This window comes from Trachypithecus francoisi, unplaced genomic scaffold (genome assembly GCF_009764315.1).
Source record: "Trachypithecus francoisi isolate TF-2019V2 unplaced genomic scaffold, Tfra_2.0 Lachesis_group3, whole genome shotgun sequence".
Taxonomy (NCBI): Eukaryota; Metazoa; Chordata; class Mammalia; order Primates; family Cercopithecidae; genus Trachypithecus; species Trachypithecus francoisi.
Genome location: NW_022681468.1, coordinates 120,258,100 through 120,279,917, shown reverse-complemented (window position 1 = coordinate 120,279,917; position 21,818 = coordinate 120,258,100). Strand labels below are relative to the sequence as shown.

The following is a 21,818-nucleotide window of genomic DNA, read 5'->3' as shown; positions in this document are numbered from 1 at the left end:
GAGGTCAGAGAAAGCTTCAGAATAAGGGAGAAGATGCCATATCAGGGTTTTGAGGGATGAATAGAAGTTTGTTGGATAGAGAAGACAAGGAAGGGTATTGCTGGCAGGAGGAACCGCATGGTAAAGACACAGAATTTGAAAGGGTATACTGTGCTTGGGTGACCACAGGTAATTAGGCATAGCTGGAGCCAAGTTTCCAGGAGGAAGCCAGAGAGGTGAGTAAGGCCTGCTCATGAAGGGCCTCCTGAGCTGGGACACCCACCCTGCAGGCCATGGGGAACCCCTGAGCATGCTGGGAGGAGATGGTGGTATTAAGCTGGGACCATTTATACTCTAGTTAGATTTCTTTAGTTGCTCTGTGGAAGGTGACTTGGAGGGGGCTTGTGGGGAGGTTCTTGCAAATACAAAGATGAGAGTTCATGAGGGCCTTGACACTGAGGCAGTGGCCATGGGATGTAGGCAGGTACACATCACAGAGTGACTCAAGAAGCAACTGGTTATGTTTTGTGGCACCAGAGAGGATGGAGTCTAGGACGTCTCCCAGGTGTCTGAGTGGTATCATCTATAGAGAAAAGGAAGGCAGTTCTAGGTGGGCTCAGCTCTGGACACACTGCATTGGAGGACCTGGGAGGCTGAAGAATGAGGCTGTGCTGTGTGTCTAGGCTCTGGCATCCAACAGCCTCAGCTGCATTCAGATCCCACTGTTTCTTACCCGGTGGCCTTGGGAAGTTATTTAACCTCTCTGAGCCTCGTCTTCTTCTCCCTAAAGTAGAGAGAAGATAATACCCGCCTCATACAATTGCTGTGAGGCCTAGAGATAGCACAGTGCTCCGAAGCAATTGTCTGGAAGGATGTTGTTGTCCAAGGAGAGATGCCCATTGGTGGTTGGAATGCTGGCCAAGCACTGGCTGAAGTTCCAAGAAAGGGCTGGAGCAGCCAGGGAGGCATCACAGGGACACGTCACAGAGGGTCCACTAAAAAGCAGTGCTTACACCCTGAGAAGCAGGGTAAAACCAGGGGCCCCGCTTCAGATGCAGCCTGGCTGCCCCCTCTGGGATTGTTGCCCACTTCCAGATCGGCAGGTTGGCTGCTAAGGTGGGCCCCCACTCAGAAGCACAGAAGAGTGTCGTGTCTCGGGGCATGCCTGTTTTATGGAGGAGGAGGGCAGCCCAGCCTCTGCCCTCTTATCCTGGAGCCCCTGGTGGCTTTGGGCCTCCAGGAATGATACTGATCTCCTTCCTCTTTCCCAGGTCACTCATCTCCTCATCAAGCGGCCCCCTTTTTTTCACTATAGACCTGGTGACTACTTGTATCTGAACATCCCCACCATCGCTCGCTATGAGTGGCACCCCTTCACCATCAGCAGTGCTCCTGAGCAGAAAGGTAATGGTGACCTTCTCCAGTCACTCTGCACATAGTCACTGAGTTCCCGTTGTGGGCCAAGTACAGGCTGGGAACTCGGAACACAGCACTGAACAAGGCCAGAAACACAAAGTCAGCTTCAAAAAGCTCTCTTTGAAGTGGGAGCCGGCATGCAGACACCAATTGGCATGGCAAGGGCTGTACCAGTTGCACTGAAGTCTTACAGGGAGGACCTGGCTTGGTGGGGAGAAGCCTTTGCAGACACAGGGGCATTCAGCTGGACTTTGAATGGCTAGTAGGAGTTTACCAGATAGGGAAGGAGATGGGGAGGAGGCAGAGGGAAAAGCAGAAGTGAAAACATGAGCGCCTGGAGACTCAGAAGAGTCTCCTATAGCTAGAGCTATGGGGAGGGGGTGGGTGGGCAGGTGGAGTAGCAAGGAAAGAAGGGAGGGACATACAGAGAGAGAAAAAGAGTATGAAAGGCAGGTGGTGTTGCTGGCAAAGCCAGTTAGAGTTAGGATGGGACTAAGGAGGATTTCAGAAGCAAAGTTGGAATCCAGATGGATGGAGCAGCTAACTGGGAGCCATGAATGGTTGTTAAGCAGAGGAGTAGCTGGCTCAGGAGAGGATATAGGCGTTTTTAAGAGGGCTGTGATGGGAGACTAGGTTTTCCTACTCCCACCTGGACTTGGGCCTTATAGAGCCCCAAGGCAGCAGAATCCCTCACACCCTTCTCCTCCAGCCCTGACCCATTCCCACTGCTTTTTAGGTCCCCAGCACGCACAGAACAGTTCAGCTGATGCTTTTGCTCAGCTGTCCTCTGACTCTCACCCATGCACGCGCCTTCCTTCCAGTCCTAGGCTGTTTTTGGAGCTGCCACCTGGGCCCCTGCCCTTCTGGCCAGGCCAGTGATTGGCCTTCCCACCATGAGAGGTGCCTCCGAGTATGGCAAGGGTGGCTTGCACTGACATTTCCAACAGGGAAGGCCTTGAGTGACCTATTACAGTAAGACCCTTGCTTGGCCTCATGAGGGTTACCTGGCCCTGCGTGCTGGGGGTTCTCTGACTCATCCTGGTTACAAGCTTTAGTGTCACTCAGGATGCCTCCCAGACCCAGCCCAGCAGGACCCCTGGCCCAGATCCCTCAGCTCACAATGTAGACCCAAGGCCAGGGTTTCCATATGTGGGGCTGCATACCCCCTACCTTGGAATCACCTGAATTGTGCCCTCAATATACCATGGAACAAAGGTAGAGGTTGGAGAGGGTGAGGCTATTTTCTCCCTATTTTTTTCCTTTTCTTTTCTACTCTGTGAAGAACGTCTGTGCTCTCAGAGAACTCAGACAATATCAAAATATGTACAGAAGAAAATGAGAATCCTTCAAATAATTTTATCCAAGGGAAACCATTGCCAATTATTTGGTGAATAGGCTTCCAGCTCTCTCTCTCTATCTACCTGGCTAACCAGATGGAGAGATTTTGTATACATGGGCTCACACTAGAGGCAGTGTTTCATAGCAGTAGTATGTCATGGAGATCTTTGTATATCAGTGAAGATAGAGCTTTTCCTTTTTGTGCCTGCATGGTATTCCAGTGTATGGATACTAATATGGTTATTGACTATTATTAATATTATATGGGTGTGTCATGTATTTCACCCATTCTTTTTCTCCCCTAACTTTCCAAACTTGTTATATTTCACCAGTTCTTTTTTTTTTCTAGAGTCTCACTCTGTCACCCAAGCTGGAGTGCAGTGGCATGATCTCGGTTCACTGCAGCCTCTGCCTCCCGGGTTCTCCTGCCTCAGCCTCCCGAGTAGCTGGGATTACAGGCATGCGCCACCATGCACGGCTAATTTTTTTGTATTTTTGTATTTTTAGTAGAGTCGGGATTTCACCATGGTGGCCAGGCTGGGTCTTGAACTCCTGACCTCAGGTGATCCACCCGCCTTTCCCAAAGTGCTGAGATTACAGGCATGAGCCCGACCTTCACCATTTCTTGAAGGGATTTCTTCTGGGTCTCAGTTTGGAATCTGCCTGTCCTTGGACCCTGGGAGAGTCTCCTGCCCTGAGCTGAAAGGGTTCATGTAGGGGGCTGGTAAAAATACCAACTTTGTTTACAGAGCTTGTTTACTGGATTCAGGAGTGGGACTCAGTTTAGCAACTGTGGCTGAATGAATTCAACCACCATTGTTGGAGACTTCCTAGGTCTGAGTCATTGCTTGAGGCACTTCAGGGTACATTTATGTAGCCAAGGCATGCAAGCGCCTAAGGGTGCTGATGCCCAAATGAAGGAGGAAACTTCAGAAAGGTGGATGGAGCTAGGATCCTAGAACTTGAGCTCTAGTCCTGACTTTTCAATCCACTCCTCATAAAACTGCGAAGCACCTCTCTACGCCTCTGTAAAATACATGGTAACACCAGGTCATGAATTCCTTCATCAACTTGAACGGGACGTCTTTATTTTCACTAACCTCTAACTGAAATTTAGCATTTTCTTCAACGATAAATGTGAGTAACAAACCCCAGGAGCATTAATGATACCTCTGACTTTTTCACAGTGAAAACCATAGATGTCTTTCTATCGTGTTACAGCTGCGGCCGATGCTTCAAGAGTATTTATGCTCACTACTACTTCTGATTCCCAGGGCTCGTTGGGGCCTGCTAGAGCTCATTAATTCATGTATTAACAAAGAAGCACATGGATTCCTGTCACAATTTTTTTTTTTTAACATTTTGATAACTAATTATAACTGGATTCATATGTAATTTCTCTGTGTATTACTTTATGTCAAGCTTGTCCAACCCGTGGCCCTTGGGCCACATGTGGCCCAGGACAGCTTTGAAGGTGGCCCAACACAAATTCGTAAACTTTCTTAAAACATGATGAGATTTTTTTCTGTGATTTTTTTTTTCTGTTTAGTTCATCAGCTATTGTTAGTGTTAATATATTTTATGTGTGGCCCAAGACAATTCTTCTTCTTCCAGTGTGGCCCAGGGAAGCCAAAAGGTTGGCCATCCCTGTTTCATGTATTTAGACTCTTATTCTGAGAAGGAGACTATCCACTGCCTTTGCAGGACTACTAAAAGAATCCGTGGTTTAAAAAAAAAAAAAAAAAGGAAAAGGACAAGGACAAGGGTTCAAAGCAGGAGATCTCTTGCATCCTCCTCACTCTGATGTTGTGGATTCTATTTGGTACCACTCAGCAGACGAGTCACATCACCTCACACCACATTTCTGTAAGTCAATCATTCAACAGAGGACCTTAGTAATTACATTCCAGGCATGGATACCAGGAAAGCAGTTGCTACCACCATGGACTGAGCACCTACTGTGTGCAGAGCCATTGACTAGCAGGAGGGCCTGTTTTGGTGAGACCTTGGCCTGATGGAGGTGGCAGGGTCCCCACCTTTAGAAAATTCCTAGTGAGCTGCTCTGATCCTTTCTTTGGTGTAGGAGTCTGTACCCTTATTAAGCTCAGGTTGACTTCATCAAGAAAGATCTCAAGGTCTGTCCCAAAAAGATCAACTGTCTAAGTCCTGTGGCTGTGGCTGCTAGTTTGGTCCTGAGGAAGGACATTCAAACCAGGACTTGAAGGGCTGAGGCCCAGCACCAATCCCTCCGGTGGGGTGAGGCCTGCTCCCTGGTGCCGGTCACTATGGACCTCCTTTCCCCTCCCACTCTTCTCTTACTCAGACACTATCTGGCTGCACATCCGGTCCCAAGGCCAGTGGACAAACAGGCTCTATGAGTCCTTCAAGGTATCAGACCCCCTGGACTGTGGTTCCAAGAGGCTGTCGAGGAGTGTGACAATGAGAAAAAGCCAAAGGTTGTCCAAGGTAGGTGGCTACTGGAGAGAAGGGATCCAACCTGCTGGCAAGCCCACAGAGACCAAGTTGCCTCCTTCTTCTCAGTGAGTATCAATTATTGAGCAACTGCTGTATACACAAATGGCAGCACAAGGGGGTTAGGCAACTGCTGACTCCGTGGTTCAAGAACCTTCTCGAAGTCTTATCACTCCAGATCCTTCCCAGTCTGATGTCCCCCATTAGATGGGGGAGAGAGCAACAGAAAGAGAGTGGGAATTGAAATCAGAAAGACCCATCTCCAGGTCTCTGCTCTAATACTTTCTAACTGTGTGGCCTTGGGCATGTCCTTTGGTTTGTTCATCTATAAAATAGAAGTAGTTTCCTCTGTTACTTACCTTTCTCTTATGACTATTTAAAAAACCAACTGAATGAATGCACATAAAGTACTGCATGAACTAGGCAGCAGGGTCCAAGTGGACCCCCTCATCATCATCATCACCATCAGCAATGTTATTCTCTTTTGATCCTTGATGAAACCTATAAAGCTGATGAGCTGCTGGTGCTATCAAGGTTTTGGAGGAACAGAGAGAGACAGAGCAACTGCTAAAGAAATAAGAATAGACACTGAGGCTGAGGGTGGCTGAATTCAAACTAAGTAGACTGTGCCTCATGGCTGGGAGACAGGTTAACATATGAAAACCCTGCCATAGGAGACGTCCCCAGGCCTGGCCCAATCCTGCCTTGCCATTGGGGAATTTAAAGTCCAGGGTTGAAATCCAGGTGAGATCCTGCTTGGCCAGACCAGAGGACCTTTCCAGGACCACACCAGAAGCAAAGCTCTGGGATATGCAGGGGTAGGTAGGAAAAGCAGAACGCTCTCGGCTGTTAATCAGGGAAACTTCCTGAAGGAGGACGCTGACTTTCAAAATCAGATGAGTCATGGCACATTGTGGATCAGTGGGCTAGATACACTAAAAGCTGTTTCCTTGGGACCTCAGTCACCTCTGCCACTATAAATTGGCACAATCTTTTCTGGCAGGCAGCCTGGCCATATGTGTTAGCATTTTAAATATATATACCTACATGCCCAGCAACTCCATTTTAGAAATGTATTCTTTTTTTTTTTTTTTTTTGAGACAGAGTCTTGCCGTGTCGCCCAGCCTGGAGTGCAGTGGCATGATCTCGGCTCACTGCAAGCTCCGCCTCCTGGGTTCCCGCCATTCTCCTGCCTCAGCCTCCCGAGTAGCTGGGACTACAGGCGCCGGCCACCTCGCCCGGCTATTTTTTTGTATTTTTAGTAGAGACGGGGTTTCACCGTGTTAGCCAGGAGGGTCTCGATCTCCTGACCTCGTGATCCGCCCGTCTCGGCCTCCCAAAGTGCTGGGATTACAGGCTTGAGCCACCGCGCCCGGCTAGAAATGTATTCTTAAAAGCTAACTGGGGGCCGGGCGTGGTGGCTCACATCTGTAATCCCAGCACTTTGGGAGGCTGATGCTGGCAGATCATGAGGTCAGGAGATCGAGACCATCCTGGCCAACATGGTGAAACCACGTCTCTACTAAAAACACAAAAATCAGCCAGACGTGGTGGTGCGCACCTGTAGTCCTAGCTACTTGGGAGGCTGAGGCAGGAGAATCGCTTGAATCCAGGAGGCAGAGGTTGCAGTGAGCCAAGATTATGCCACTGTACTCTAGCCTGGGCAACAGAGCGAGGCCCCATCTTAAAAAAAAAAAAAAAAAGAAAAAGCTAATTGGACAGGTGCACACAAAGTATAGTAATTTCCTTGTTAATTTAGCGAATATTTGTGGAGCACAGCATCTGCTTTTTTCCAGGTTCTATTCTAGATGCTGGAGATCTATCAGTAAGTAACACAGGCATAGTCACTGCTTACCTTCTGGTGGGGAGACAGACAATGAACAAATAAAATATATGCATAATATGTCAGGTAATAATAAATGCTGTAAAGATAAATAAGTCAGTGTTGAGAGGTAGGGATGGGAAAAGTGCTATTTCAGAGAAGGAGGTTGTTTACAATAATGAGAAAATGAAGCTAATCAAAATGCCCAACAATAGGAAAATACCTAAATAAATTGCTGATCACCTTTACAATAGAATATTAAATCTCCTAAGAAAACGATTCGGTCAATTTAAATGTATTTACTTGGAAAACCTGTTAAGATGTAGTAAGTGGAAAAAGCAGGCTACTAAAAAGTATGCTCCATTTATGTAAAAGTATCGTGTATGTCTGTGTTAGAAAAAAATCTGTAAGTGCATGGAGAAAATGCTGAGTAGTTATGTGCTCTGATACTTTTTTCACTATTGTTTAATAGTTTCTATATCTGTATTCTTAAAGCTAGCATTATTGATTTGTGATTTAAATAATAAAGAAATTTCTGTTTTGAAACAAAGCAGAGTATACAGCCCCCACCCATCCATTCTGCATCTCAGCACAGGGAGTTGTGGCGTCCGACAAGGACATCACTGGAGCTGACATCCTACAGGTCCAAGGGAGATCCCTGGCCGCAGGACGAAGACCTGGTGTACACGAAGACAAAAGAGGAGACTCACACATGGTGGGAAGCCTATTCTGAAGATAGTGGCCTAGTAAGGCTGAGGAAGGTGGGACTAGAGGCAGGAGGGCCAGCTGGCTTATCTTCCCATGCATGATGGGTCCTTGGAACATGCCTTAAGGTCAAGCCATGTTCAGGAAGGACGACACATCACCTGGGTGTCTCTGAAGCCAATCATCTGCATGCTACCTTCCCAACTTTTGCGTAATAACTGCCCCAGTAATACTTTCTACTTAATATTTCTCTTACGTCCCAACATTACTTTAAACTTAATTGTATTTCGAAAGGAGTCTTAAGATTATTATCTCTGGTGGAAAACTAGTATTGCATGTCATGAACACAGGATAGCTCTGAAAGTAAAAACAATGAGAATCAATGTTATTAAATTCTTGCTAGACGGCCTGTCTGCTAAGGCTCCAAGCCAGAGGTGGTGCTCCACACTCTTCCCTTTTCCTTCCTTCCTTCCTTCCTTCCTTCCTTCCTTCCTTCTTCCTTCCTTCCTTCTTCCTTCCTTCTCTTTCTTTCTTCTTTCTTTCTTTCTTCTTTTTCTTTCTTTCTTCTCTTTCTTTCTTTCTTTCTTTTTCTTTCTTTCTCTCTTTCTTTCTTTCTTTCTTTCTTTCTCTTTCTCTTTCCTTCCTTCCTTCTCTCTCTCTCTCGCCCCCTCCCTCTCTCCCTCTTTCTTTCTTTCTTTCACACTTTCTTTCTTTTCTTTCTTTCCTTTCTCATTTTGTAAAAAGGAAAGAAAAAAAGAGAAGAGGTTAGTAAGTGTTAGAGAAGTGGTAGAGATGCATTAGCCAGAATGGAAGGCTTTCTCGTTGCCATCAGAAGGACTAAAGAAAATTGAAAGGAGAGGAGCTGTCTCATAGCCTAACTCTCAAACCACCACCAGGAGTTCATGCCCCACACCAGGGGAGCAGCCTTCAGTCATCTCTGGACAAAGAAGCAACATGGCATGATGTCACGATCCTGGACAGGCAGCAGGAGACCCAGGATCTACCAGAGCTCCGTGGGAACGTGGGCATGTCCTTCCCATGCTCTCAGCCTGGATGATTGTGAAGGTCACTCCTAACTCTGCCTCCTGCACCAGAGCAGGAAATAGCACAGGCTCCTTTAGGCCTGTTCTGGGGTCTGCTTCCTTCACCTTCCAGAAGGAAAGATACTGACTCGAACAGGGCTGTCTGACTGTCTACCATGCTCTAAGTCCTGAGGAAGACAGAGGAGGCCTGCTCTCTTCCCCCTAGGAGCACACTGTCTGCAACCCCAGAGCAAAGCCCTAGGGCCCGGGGAACTGTGAGCCAGGGGAGACCCTGGCTTCTCTGCTTGGAGAAGGTGGGAAGAGCTTCGAAGAGGAATAGCAACTTCAGAGAAGCTGGACAATGAAAGATACAGTGTGCACTGAAGGAATTTGACAGCTGGGGAAGAGGGAAGGGTGTTTCAGGCAGAGGGAAAAGAATATTTCAGGCTAGGAGGGGAGTGCTTTCCAGTCACACCCTGAAACTGACTTGTGCTGGACCATAGGAGCCACTGTTAAATTTTCAGGAATTTCATGAGCTGGTTATTAAACACAGTTGTTATGGTGGGAGCCACGGTGGGCAGGATTTACACCACAGAAATGGGCAGAAGCTAACAATCAAGACTGTTATCCCTTCTCCAGAAGTCAGTTTACCAGCACATCCCTGATGTTCTCCTTCAAGGGCAAAGAAGCTTCTAAGAAATGCCTAATACTGTCCACTCCAAGACCCATAACTCTCTGCTCTACTCCCTGCAGGGCTCCAAGATACTTTTGGAGAACCACCAATTTTGTAACATCAAGGTGAGAGGCTGCTGGGGTGGACGTGAGCAAGAACGCCTGCCCCAACCAAAGGAAATGAAGTCTTTGCCTTTAAGGAGGGGCTATTGTGATTGTGGGTACTCAAGCTCCTCAAATCCCCATGGGCTGACATCCAGATATCCGGGTCATTTAACCACATCCCTCCCCCTGCTCTTTATATCCAAGGGTGCTCAGCCTCACACCTCACACTCGGCCTGTCTCTTCTCCAGGAGCAAGGATGGGTGTGCAGCGTACAGGGCTATATGCTCTCTGTCCCTGTCTCCTGGGCACCCACGGCACACACCTGGCAGTAACAGGCACACACCCCTGGGATGCAGATCGAGTCCTTGTTTTCACTAGCTCTGCATTCTAACACCTGGAGCTCTCCCCAGGCTGGTGCTGAGAGCACAGGATGTGGAAAGAGCACTGGATTGGGAGCCACTTAGACCTGGGTTCCAGCCCTGGAGATGTCTTTCTACGTATAAAGGGGGTCCTGAAGTCCTGGGGACATCCCCTGGTAGCAGGGGAGACCAGCGTCACCCCGCTATCTCCCTTCTCTTACTCCTTCTTGTGCGCAGTGCTACATCGATGGGCCTTATGGGACCCCCACCCGCAGGATCTTCGCCTCTGAGCACGCTGTGCTCATTGGGGCAGGCATCGGCATCACCCCCTTTGCTTCCATCCTGCAGAGTATCATGTACAGGTAGGCAAACAGTGTGCTCCTGCCTGCATCCTGGGTCAGAGCCCCAAGGCACCCTCCCCGCTCCTCCTCCCTTTATTCCTTCTCCTTCCTCTCCTTTCACCTGTCTCTGTCTGCTCTTCTCTCTCTTGCCTCTCCTGCTCTGCCCCCATCTCCTTTTTGTGTCTGATTCCTTCCCTTCCTCATAGAGTGGACTCTGCCACCCCACCCTTGCTCCCTGTCCCCTGAACTATTCTCTGGGGTCTTGAAAAGTCTCGCCCCAAATTTACCACCTGTTCCTCCTGCCTCCCCTCAGACACCAGAAAAGAAAGCATACTTGCCCCAACTGCCAGCACTCCTGGATGGAAGGTGTCCAAGACAACATGAAGCTCCAAAAGGTGAGTACCACCTCCTGCAGGCAGCCCTCCAGACCTTCTCCCCTGGACACCTCCTAAAATAGGAGCCCACCCTCCTGTGCAAAGGTAGGAGCGGATAGGTGATCCCTGATGGGATCTTTCTTTCCCCACGATACCCTGAATTCTCTTAAATGAGTTCTCCTGGTGCCTCCTGAATGTCTGAGCCCCGCCCCTGCTTCAGTGTTCCCATCACCTCTGAGACATGTTCTGAACATTTCATTAAAGGTTGCATAGCTTGAAAGCCAGGCAGTCTGGATTCAGTTACAGCCATAATGCTACCTATCCATGACGCTATGGTGGTTTTAACAATGAAAACATACTGGCCGGGCATGGTGGCTCATGCCTGTAATCCTAGCACTTTGGGAGGCCAAGGCAGGCAGATCACTTGAGCCCAAGAGCTCAAGACCAGCCTGGGCGACATGGTGAAACCCCGTCTCTACCAGAAATACAAAAAATTAGTTGGGTGTGGTGGCGGGCACCTGTGGTCCCAGATACTTGGGAGACTGTGGTGGGAGGATCACTTGAGCCCAGGAGGCAGAGGTGGCAGTGAGCTGAGACCACACCACTGCACTCCAGCCTGAGTGACAGAGTGAGACTCTGTCTCAAAAAAAAAAAAAAAATAATAATAATAATGAAAATAATATAATCAAATAATAATGAAAACATGTTTGCCTTTTGAAAATTCATCATCCTGTATATGCCACTTAGAAGAGTTTCTTAAAAAGTAATTTATGTTTTTCTGGCTATCCTAAGCTAGTATTTCAACACACTGTTTGTTGTAAACAATAGAAGATATTAGAGAATTTCCCCGCCTTGGGGTCAGAAACCTGGTTCTGGTGCCATGCTGCTCTGTGATCTGGGCATGGCTGCTCACCTCTATGAGCCTTGGTTTTTCCCTCCCTTAAATGGGTATGTGAATGTTCCCTGCTTACTTCAGGGTGGTCATATGGGTCCGAGGGATTACAGATGTGAGCCTCCTGCAGATGAGGGAGACCCAGCCGCTGAGCTGACGGGCCTCTCCCCCTAGGTGGACTTTATCTGGATCAACAGAGACCAGCGGTCTTTTGAGTGGTTTGTGAGCCTGCTGACTAAACTGGAGATGGACCAGGCCCAGGAGACTCAACATGGTAAGAGAGGGACAGGGCCTGAGGGCAGTGGGAGTGGGACAGGGGCTTTCAGCATCTTCAAAAAAATAATTTATTGATATGAAACCCACGTAACCTAAAATGAACCATTTAACCGTTAAGCGAACTCAGAGGCTTTTTGTTTTGAGACAAGGTCTCACTCTGTCACCCAAGCTGAAGTGCAGTAGCATGATTATGGCTGACTGCAGCCTCTAACTCCCAGGTTCAAGCAATCCTCCTGCCTCAGCCTCCGGAGTAGCTGGAACCACAGGTGCAGGCCACCACTCCAGCTATTTTTTTTTTTTTTGTAGAGAGGAAATCTCCTTATATTGCCCAGGCTAATTCAGTCTTTTTAAGAAGGTGTTTATTCCATATCTTGAGAAGTAGGATGGGGAGAGGTTCTATTAAAATGTAATATTTTGTAAAGTTGAAAAATAGAAGGGGGAAAAAAAAGCCCTCATAATCTCATCCAGCTATCCAGATGATGCCAGGCATTTTAAAGGATTCCCTTCCAATTTTTGTTTTCTTATTCACATTTTATAAAAATATATTTCTTTATTTTTATAATTTATCTTTTTCGTGACATATCTATTAATTCAGAATAGGCACATGTTGAAAATTTAAATTCCTAGGACTCACCCCAGACCTTCCAAATCAGATGGATTCTCTGAGAGTCGGGCTCAGGAATGTACATTTTAACATGCCCCTCAAACGATTCTTATTCACACTAATTTATGTTTGGCTTTTGAAGTATAATTTACATACAATAAAGTTTACCAATTTAAGCATACAATGAATACAATGACATTTTGACAAATACATACAGTAGTGTAACCACCACTGCAATCAAAATATGGAGCATTTCTTTCCATTACTCCTGAAAATTTCCTCTTCCTGTTTGGCAGTCAACACCCTCCCCTGACTTGTAACCCCTGGCAACCACTGGTCTGCTTTCCATCACTACAATTTTGCCTCTTACAGCATCTTATATAAATGGAATCATATAATATGTAGTCTATTCCATCTGACTTCTTTCGCTTAGCATAATACCCTCAAGATTTATCTGTGTTGTTGCATGTATCAGTAAGTCATTCATTCCTTTTCATTGCTAAGTGGTATTCCATTTTATGGGTGTACCACCATTTGTCCAATTATCTTTTAAAAAGAAATTTAAAAATCAGAAAAACAAATTTTTTATTTTTATACACATATTTACCATTTCTGGGTTCTTTACACTTTTTGTGCTTGGGTTGAGATTTCCGTCTGGGAAAGTTTTCCTTCTGCTTGAAGAACTGATGGTTCTTTGTAGTGCAGGTCTGCTGGTGAGAAACTCTTTTGGCTTTTGACTGCAAACACCTTATCACACTTTGATTTTTGAAAGATATTATCACCAGTTGATTATGTTTTCTTTCATTACTTTGAAGATACCTCCTCATTGTCTTCTGACCTGCACCCTTTCTGACAAGATGATTGGTGCCATTACCTTTGTTCCCCCATACATGTTTCTTTTAAAAATCTCACCACTTGTAAATTTCTATCTTTGTCACTGGTTTTCAGTAATTTTGTTATGATGTGCCTTGGTGTGGTTTTATGTTTCTTATACTTGGAGGTCATTGAACTTCTTGGCTTAATGGGCTTATGGATTTCATGGGATTTGAAAATTTTCCAGCTGTTTGAAAAAACATGTTTATCTGTTTTTTGTTTGTTTACTTCCTCTTCCCCTTCTTGCCACTTCAGTTACACAGTTTGATATTATCCCACAGGTCACTGAGTCTCTGTTCTTCTCTTTCTTTCTCTCTCTCTCTGCTTCATTTTGGATAGTTTCTATTGCTATGTCTTCAAGTTCGCTGATCTTTTCTTCTGTAGCATATTATCTATTATTCCCATCCTAATAAAAATCCCAGCAGGATTTTTGAAAAATAGAGATTGACTAGCTGATTCTGAAATGTACATAAAAAGCCAAAGGACTTAAAACAGCTGTTGATTCTACCCAATGTATTTTTCATTTGTTACTGTATTTTTCTTCTCCAGATGTTCTATTTGGGTCTCTCTTACATCCTCCATTTCTCCTGTTGACATATTTGTTGTTTTGTTTTATTTTGTTTTGTTTTGTTTGAGACAGAGTCTCACTCTGTCACTCAGGCTGGAGTGCAGTGGTGTGATTGTGCCTCACTGCAGGTTGGGCTCAAGCAATCCTCCCATCTCAACCTTCCAAGTAGTTGAGACTGCAGGCATGCATGACCATGCCTGGCTGATTTCCTTGTATTTTGTAGAGAAGGGGTTTCACCATGTTGCTCAGGCTGGTTATCTTGAACTCAAGGGCTCAAGCGATCCTCCCGCCTCAGACTCGCAAAGTATTGGAATTACAGGCATGAGCCACCACGCCCGACCATCATATTTGTTTTGTTTTATTTTGCTTTGATGTTCTTGAGCACATTCATTAATTATTTCAACATTTTTGTCTATTATGTCTATCATCTCTGTCACTTACGAGTCTGTATCTAATTACTAATTTTCTCCAGGTTAAATTGTATTTTCTGGCTTCTTTGCATGCCCGATAATTTATTCTTTGATGCCAGACATTATGAATTTTATGTTGTTGTGTTATGGATTTTGTGTTCTTTATTATTTTATTTTATTTTTTATTTTTTTGAGACTGGATCTCGCTGTGTCGCTCAGGTGCGATCTCAGCTCACTGCAACCTCCGCCTCCCAGATTCAAGCAATTCTTCTGCCTCAGTCTTGCAAGCTACTGGGCTTACAAGTGCCCGCCTCCACGCCCAGCTAATTTTGTATTTTTAGTAGAGATGGGGTGTTACCATGGTGGCCAGGCTGTGTCAAACTCCTGACCTCAAGTGATCCGCCCGCTTCTGCCTCCCAAAGTGCTGGGATTACAGGCGTGAGCCACTGGCCTGGATTTTGTGTTATTTCTTTAAATAGTACTGCACTTCGTTCTGGTGCACAGTTAAATTATGTAAGACTGTGGGTCTTCTTGAGGCCCACTTTTAACTTCTATTGGGGTGAGTCTAGAGCAGTCTTTAGTGTGGGGTAGGACTCTACCTCATGCCCTATATATGGCAAAGCCTCTTCGCTTTTAGTGGGAACACAAACTATTCCCAGCTCCTTCTCTCCTTTCCTCCTTCCCTCTCTTCCTTTCTGCAGTTCCCTTTTCCAGTCTTGCGCCTGGTATTCTGGCTGTCTCGGCCTCTGTGAATGCCAGTTTCTGTCTCCTCGCCTCAGGAGACTGCATCAGGCAATAAGCAGGGCTGTTGTAGGGCTTACTTCATCTGTTTCTCTTCTCTCAGCAATGACAGTCCCGTGCCACCTGCTGACCGATGTCTGGAAACCATTGTTTCATGTGTTTTGTACGTTTTTCTGGTTGTTTCAGGTGGAAGGGTAAATGTGGTTCACTTTACTGCAATGTAAATTTTTCATTTTTTTTTTTTGAGACAGGGTCTGGCTCCGTCACCCAGGCTGGAGTACAGTGGCACTCACTGCAACCTCTGCCTCCCGGGCTCAAGTGATCCTCCCACCTCAGCCTCCTAAGTAACTGAGACTGCAAGTGTGCACCACCATGCCCAGCTAATCTCCTTTTTTTGTAGATGGGATATCTCCAGGTTACTCAGGCTGATCTTGAACTCCTGAGCTCAAGTAATCTACCAGCTTTGGCCTCCCAAAGTGCTGGGATTACAGGCATGTACCACTGCACCTGGCCTGGAACATATATTTTTGATGTACACAAGCTGTAAGTAGAGACAAACATGGATAAACAGATACATTTATTGGGGGTTAATGCTCAACCTTTTTTCTGATGAGTGACAATCAAAAAGTTTAGAGAATGATCTAAGATAAAGATTAGACACCCTGGCCGGGCACGGTGGCTCACGCCTGTAATCCCAGCACTTTGGGAGGCTGAGGTGGGTGGATCATGAGGTCAGGAGATTGAGACCATCCTGGCTCACACGGTGAAACCTCATCTCTACTAAAAATACAAAAAATTAGCCGGGCGTGGTGGTGGGCGCCTGTAGTCCCAGCTACTCAGGAGGCTGAGGCAGGAGAACAGTGTGAACCCAGGAGGCAGAGCTTACAGTGAGCCGAGATTGCGCCACTGCACTCCAGCCTGGGTGAGGAGCAAGACTATGTCTCAAAAAACAAAAACAAAAACAAAAAAAGATTAGACACCCTTTTTTCCTTCCATTCGTATTTTTTTAAAAAAAAGATTAAATACCTTAGTATATATGAAGTCTTTAACTGTTTGGTCACTTCTTTTATACTTTTATCAAAAATGAAGGTTTGGCCTGGTGGCTCACGCCTGTAATCCCAGTGCTATGGGAGGCCAAGGGAGGATTGCTTGAGGTCAAGTTTGAGACTAGCCTGGGCAACATAGGCACACACTGTCTCTACAAAAAAAAATTTAAAAAAAAACTAGCTAAGCATGGTGGCATGCACCTGTAGCCCTAGCTACTTGGGAGGCTGAGGTGGGAGGATCACTTGAGGCCAATAGTTTGAGGCTACAGTGAGCCATGATAGCACTACTGCACTCCAGCTTGGGCAACAGAGTAAGACCCTATCTCAAAAAGAAAAGAAGGCTTGAATGTCTTCCCTTCAACCTCTCCAACCTCTCCCTCCTCACTGCCCAAATGTTTGCTGTATTCTACATATTTTACTAAGCATTTACTCTCATCATTATTAAGTATGGTGAAATATTTCTCTGGATCATATCATAGTCTTAATGGACATCTTTGTGGCATACTGAGGATTTACACTATATTTAAATGTTAATCTCTTAAAGTCATTGTTTTGTTTTCCTTTTAATTTATAGAAGGAGAAATATCTTTAGATATGTTTCTGACTTTTTAAGAGAATTGGTGTAGTGTTTTAGACTTGTTGAGTTCATTAGAACTAGAACGTATTTGACTCTTTAATTATCACAAGGTTGTCATGAGTGAATTCAAATTCCTATGATAAATACAGTTTATACGTTCAAGTAATCAAACAGAGTTTTCTACAAGAAACTATCCAAACAGATCTAGTTTACTATAACAAACATTCAGAACCTTAAAGTTCAAGTCAACAGTCTTTGGAAGATAACTCTTCAAGCTTAGAATAGTTCAGTAAAGCTCCTTGCCCTTTCTTGTAAATAACGATTACAGCAAATATTTATATACCATTGACTTCTTTTTCTTAAATGCTTTTACTGATATTAATTCATTAGAAACTCAATTTTATGATGACAAGCTGAAGGAAAAGTTTAAATTTAATTTAAATTTTCTAGTTACTGGCATATAAATATTTGCTGTTTGCTTCTTCCTAATCTGTGTAAACAAAGGGTAACAGCTAACCCACTGCTTTGCATTCTCAAAGCCACTCGAGTCAACAACTCTATCACATCAAATTTCTTTCAGGGTTTCTCATTAACTGCAGCTGAAATTTGTGGCTTCTGATTTCAACTTTAATTATACGTCAAGGTTTGCATTAAATAATTTTTGGTTTATAATTTTTAATTTCTATAGCTTAAGCGTCAATTATTCTAAGTTTGTATCTTTACTCTACCCTTAATAGCTATAGAACCTTGGGCATATTATTTAACCAGTTTGCCTTGAAAGCAGTTATCTGAAAAATCTGGATGCTACTAGTACCCACCTCATAGGATTGTCATGGGAATTAGATGAGATGTCATCTGCAGAACACGTAGAACAGTGACTGGAGCTTAATAAAATGCTTGATAAATTTAGTGGTGGTGGTGGTGGTAATAATAACTGCTTAATAAATTTATTTGTAGTAGAAGTGCTGGTAGTGATAACTGTTTAATAAAAGTAGTAGTAGTATTTAATGGCTATATAATGAATGGTATAGTTAGTGGTTATACCATAAATTATTTAACCAAGCTCCTACTACTGGACATTTTGTTTATTCCTCATTCTCCATAATCATACAAATGCTGAAATTAATATATTTGTGCACATAATTTTTTTCTTGCTTTGGATGATTTTCTTAGGAAAGTGTCCAGAAATTAGATGGTTGTCTCAAATGCAACTGGATGGAGAGGGTGAAAACCACGCCAGGTCATCCTCCACAGCCCCTTTATCTTTCCCTCCCACCATGGTGTCTCCCCTTCCCTCCTCTTACCCCTCTCTGGGGTATGGTGACTCTGAGGCAGGGTAAGAAGCAGGGGGTCCTCCAGGTGGGCATCTCATAATACATCTCCCTCCCTCCCACACCATCCAGCATGACTAGGGGTTAAGTGACATGTGACATGAAATGTGCTATCCCTCCTAGGGCCATTTGCATTGTAACAGCGGCTAAGACCTTAGGCCAAATGAAAAATGGGCTGATGGTGACTTAGGAAACAATAAAAAAGCACGTTGGAATGGCAAAGCTCCTTTAGTGTGGGTGTAAGGGAAGAGACGAAGAGGAGAAGAATGAGGTGATCGTCAGCTCGGGAATGCTCCTTCCCACATCCTAGATCAGGCCCTGTCAACTCTGGCTTGAACCGACACTCAAGCCTAAGGCAGCACTCACCAGTCTTTTTCTCATCATGGCACGCATAAAAATGATAACATTCTTATGTCACGTCTGAGTATGGAACACAGAGGTGCCCACCTGGGAGCTCCTGAGTGCTGAAGGATCAGTATCCCAGCAGACCTATAACTTTGTGGCGCAGAACTGCAGGTTCTCTGGCCTCGTGGGCTCTTTTGTGCCAGTCTCCTTCCCCATCTCCTCAGCAATCTGATGCCCCTTCCTAAAGCGCTGTTTCATTATGTTACGCCCTACTCAGTTACTCTCAACCTTCCCCTCTCTCCTAGCTGGGCATTCAAGACCCTTCTCATTCTGGCCTCAATCTGTTTCCAGTCCCATCTCCTTTTGCTCCCATCCGAGGGGCTCCAGCTGGGCCCCACACCCTGCCCCGCCAACATTGCATTTGTTCCAGCCTCTCACTCTGTGCTCACACTAGTCCTACTTAGCATGCCTTCCCTTCACCTCTGCTTATACTCTCACCCCTTGTCCCAGGCCTAACCCAGTTCCCATCACTTCTGGGAAGCAGCTCTGTCTGCATTAGCCCTTCCCTGCATATCAGTAGCCTTCATGCTATGATCCATTCACTTGGCCCTTGACCCTTTAGTCCAAATTACCTTTTCATGTGTGTGGCTTGTGTCCCCAGCCAGGATGAGGACAGACATGTAAGGCACAGAAGGGCATGAGCTTTGGAGCCCAGAGACTGCCATGCTCACTGCCCTGGGATGCATTTCTTCTTCTATAAATACAAAAGATCTTGGCCAGGCACAGTGGCTCACACCTGTAATCCCAGCACTTTGGGAGGCTGAGGTGGGTGGATTGCTTGAGTCCAAGACCAGCCTGAGCAACACAGTGAAACCCTATCTCTACAAAAATACTAAATAAATAAATATAAAAGATCTAACTCTTGGAGTGGTTGTGAGGCTCACCTTAGTACATATAAAGTAACTAATGTGTGCCATGCACATAGTAGGGCCAGCTCAAGCAACGGGCTGCCTTTCCTCTCCATGGCACTGGTCACATGACAGATCCTGTGCAAAAGACCTATGGGTCTCCCTCCAAGCCCCAGGGTAAAGCAGTGGTTGGCATACTGCCCTGCACCCATCATGGGTGCTAGACCCTCAGTGCAGTCCTCATCCCCTACCCAACAGACCGCTTCCTGGAGCTGCATATGTACATGACATCTGCACTGGGCAAGAATGACATGAAGGCCATTGGCCTGCAGATGGCCCTTGACCTCTTGGCCAACAAGGAGAAGAAAGACTCCATCACGGGGCTGCAGACGCGCACCCAGCCTGGGCGGCCTGACTGGAGCAAGGTAATGCCAACTGGAGCCCTGCAGCTTGCAGATATGAAGCTGAGAGCCCGAGGCAGCGGTGGGGCAAAGTCAGGGGCAAAGTGTGAGGTTAAGAGTTCAGAGTCCAGCAGGGACCTCATGGTGCAAAAGGTAAACAGGGCACCTACACTGGCTTTATCACTAGCCTTTGTTCCATCATTAGCCTCAGTTTCCCCATCTGTTCAGAGAGGAAGCTAGTCTCTATGACCTCAAAAACCCCTGCAGCTTTGACTCCCTATGGACCAGTGTCAGAAGGCCTGAGAGGACAAGGACCTGGAAAAACACCAAATCTTATCATCTCCTGTTACAAATGGGGAAACTGAGGCACAGAGACATGAAATAGTTTGCAATCCTTTTATTTTATTTCTCAGATTGGTTTTGTTATTATTTTCCTTCCCTGAACACTTACCTATCAGGGTATACAGTTTGCAGGAAATGGCCCAGAAGGTGCTGCTTTTAAAAGTGCTGCAGATGACCCCATGTCTGGGTCATGACAGCTGAGTGGGAGGGGAATGTCCGTGGTGAGTGCTTGGGCATCAAAGAGGACTCTCAGAAAAAGGCAATTCATAAGCAGAATTTGGGGTAGAAAAGGGTCCTCTCTGGGGGAAAGACTGACATCAGGAAAGATACTTAAATCACAGCAGGTGGCCAGCCCTGGGGACTGACACCAGGTTCAGACTCCCACAGGAGTCCCAGAGCACTGTATGCATCTCTCTGCATATCTAATTTAGTGCCTGTCTCCCACAGTTGCAGATCCTTGAGTGGAGAGCCTGGGTCTTACTTATTTCTGGCCCTGGTCCCCTCCCTGGGGTTCTGGGTTATGTTGCCAATTGAACAAATGGTTCTTAGTTGAACGGCTGAGTGTCGAACTTTGCTGTAAAATCCAGCAGCTGTGCCATGCAGCTCCTTGTGTAAAATGGGGATGCTTACTGCTGCTGACCTGTTATGCTGTTACCTCCAGGCAGTTGTGCCACTGGTGAGTCAGCAACTCCACTTATCTTCCCTCTTCTCTTCCTCAACCCCACTGACTCCAGGTGTTCCAGAAAGTGGCTGCTGAGAAGAAAGGCAAGGTGCAGGTCTTCTTCTGTGGCTCCCCAGCTCTGGCCAAGGTGCTGAAGGGCCATTGTGAGAAGTTCAGCTTCCGATTTTTCCAAGAGAATTTCTAGCCTCACCTCTCCAAGCTCTGCCCCAAATCCACACCATGGGTCTGCTTCATCGCATTAGTATGAACACCCCCACAAGGACCAGCCTCAGACAATCCACCCAATAAGACAAAGCCTAGGGACCCCCTAATCCTGCTCAACGCAGAGAACAGGAGACCCCAAGGGACAAATGAACTTCCTCTAGAACCCAGGGGAAGGGACAGTGCCTTGTTCAGTCTGCTGTAGATTCTGGGGTTGCTGTGAAACTGAGGAAACCAGAGGCTGGTGACTGGAGCTTGAGGGTGGGGTTCGAGGGGCCGAGGGCAACCACTCCTCCAGACATTTTCTGACGGAGCCTTCCCCTACATCCATGGTCCCAAACCTGCCCAATCATCACAGTCATTAGGAAGCTTGTTTCTCCAGCATCTTATAAAATTGTTCAAACATACAGAAAGTGAGGAGAATCATACAGTGAACAGTGTTACCTACTTTCTAGACTCCTCAGTTAATATTTTGCTCTGTTTATCACATATTATCCATCAGTTCCTCCTTCTTCTTTCCATCTGTCAACTTACCTGATTTTTTGCATGCATTTTCAAGTTAGGTGAAGATATCTCAGCACACTTTGCCACTTGGAGGAACCTTCTTTAAATGCACATTCCTTGGTCCCCCTATCAGAAATTCTGATTCTGATGATCTGGGAATGAAACCTGAAATATGTATTTTCCACCAAATCCATTTGCATCAGGAGAAATAAGCAGGATCTTTCCCTGCCCCTCCTTGTGTCTTCGTCTCCTCATCTCCCTGTCTCTCCTGGCACGTCCCTCAGAGCCTCTCCAGTCTCTGTGTGCTGGCCTCTTCCTTCTCTCTGTGTGCTGAGTCACTTGAGAAACAAGATGGAGACAGCCTCTTTTCGTGCCTCTTTCTGTATCATGGACAGGCCAAGTGCCTGGAGATGAAGCAGGCTGAGCCTGGAAGCTCAGCTCAGCCACACCCCGACTGTGTGGCCCTGGAAGCTTCCCCATGTCTGTTTTTTTCGCCTGTGAAATGGGCTGAT

The 21,818-nt window shown here is 45.9% G+C and overlaps 1 protein-coding gene across 2 annotated transcripts in view; it reads left to right on the top strand.

The window, feature by feature from the left end:
* NOX5 (NADPH oxidase 5) overlaps window positions 1-21,243 on the top strand; it is a 42,575-nt gene extending 21,332 nt beyond the window's left edge. For both annotated transcript variants that reach the window (XM_033189597.1, XM_033189596.1), the window contains exons 9-16: window positions 1,251-1,383; window positions 5,057-5,199; window positions 9,508-9,552; window positions 10,128-10,252; window positions 10,545-10,626; window positions 11,672-11,771; window positions 19,435-19,601; window positions 20,654-21,243. In XM_033189597.1, coding sequence (XP_033045488.1) covers window positions 1,251-1,383; window positions 5,057-5,199; window positions 9,508-9,552; window positions 10,128-10,252; window positions 10,545-10,626; window positions 11,672-11,771; window positions 19,435-19,601; window positions 20,654-20,785 — 927 coding nt within the window. In that variant the 3' untranslated portion in view covers window positions 20,786-21,243. The remainder of the gene's footprint in view (window positions 1-1,250; window positions 1,384-5,056; window positions 5,200-9,507; window positions 9,553-10,127; window positions 10,253-10,544; window positions 10,627-11,671; window positions 11,772-19,434; window positions 19,602-20,653) is intronic.
* Window positions 21,244-21,818: the final 575 nt, after the last annotated feature.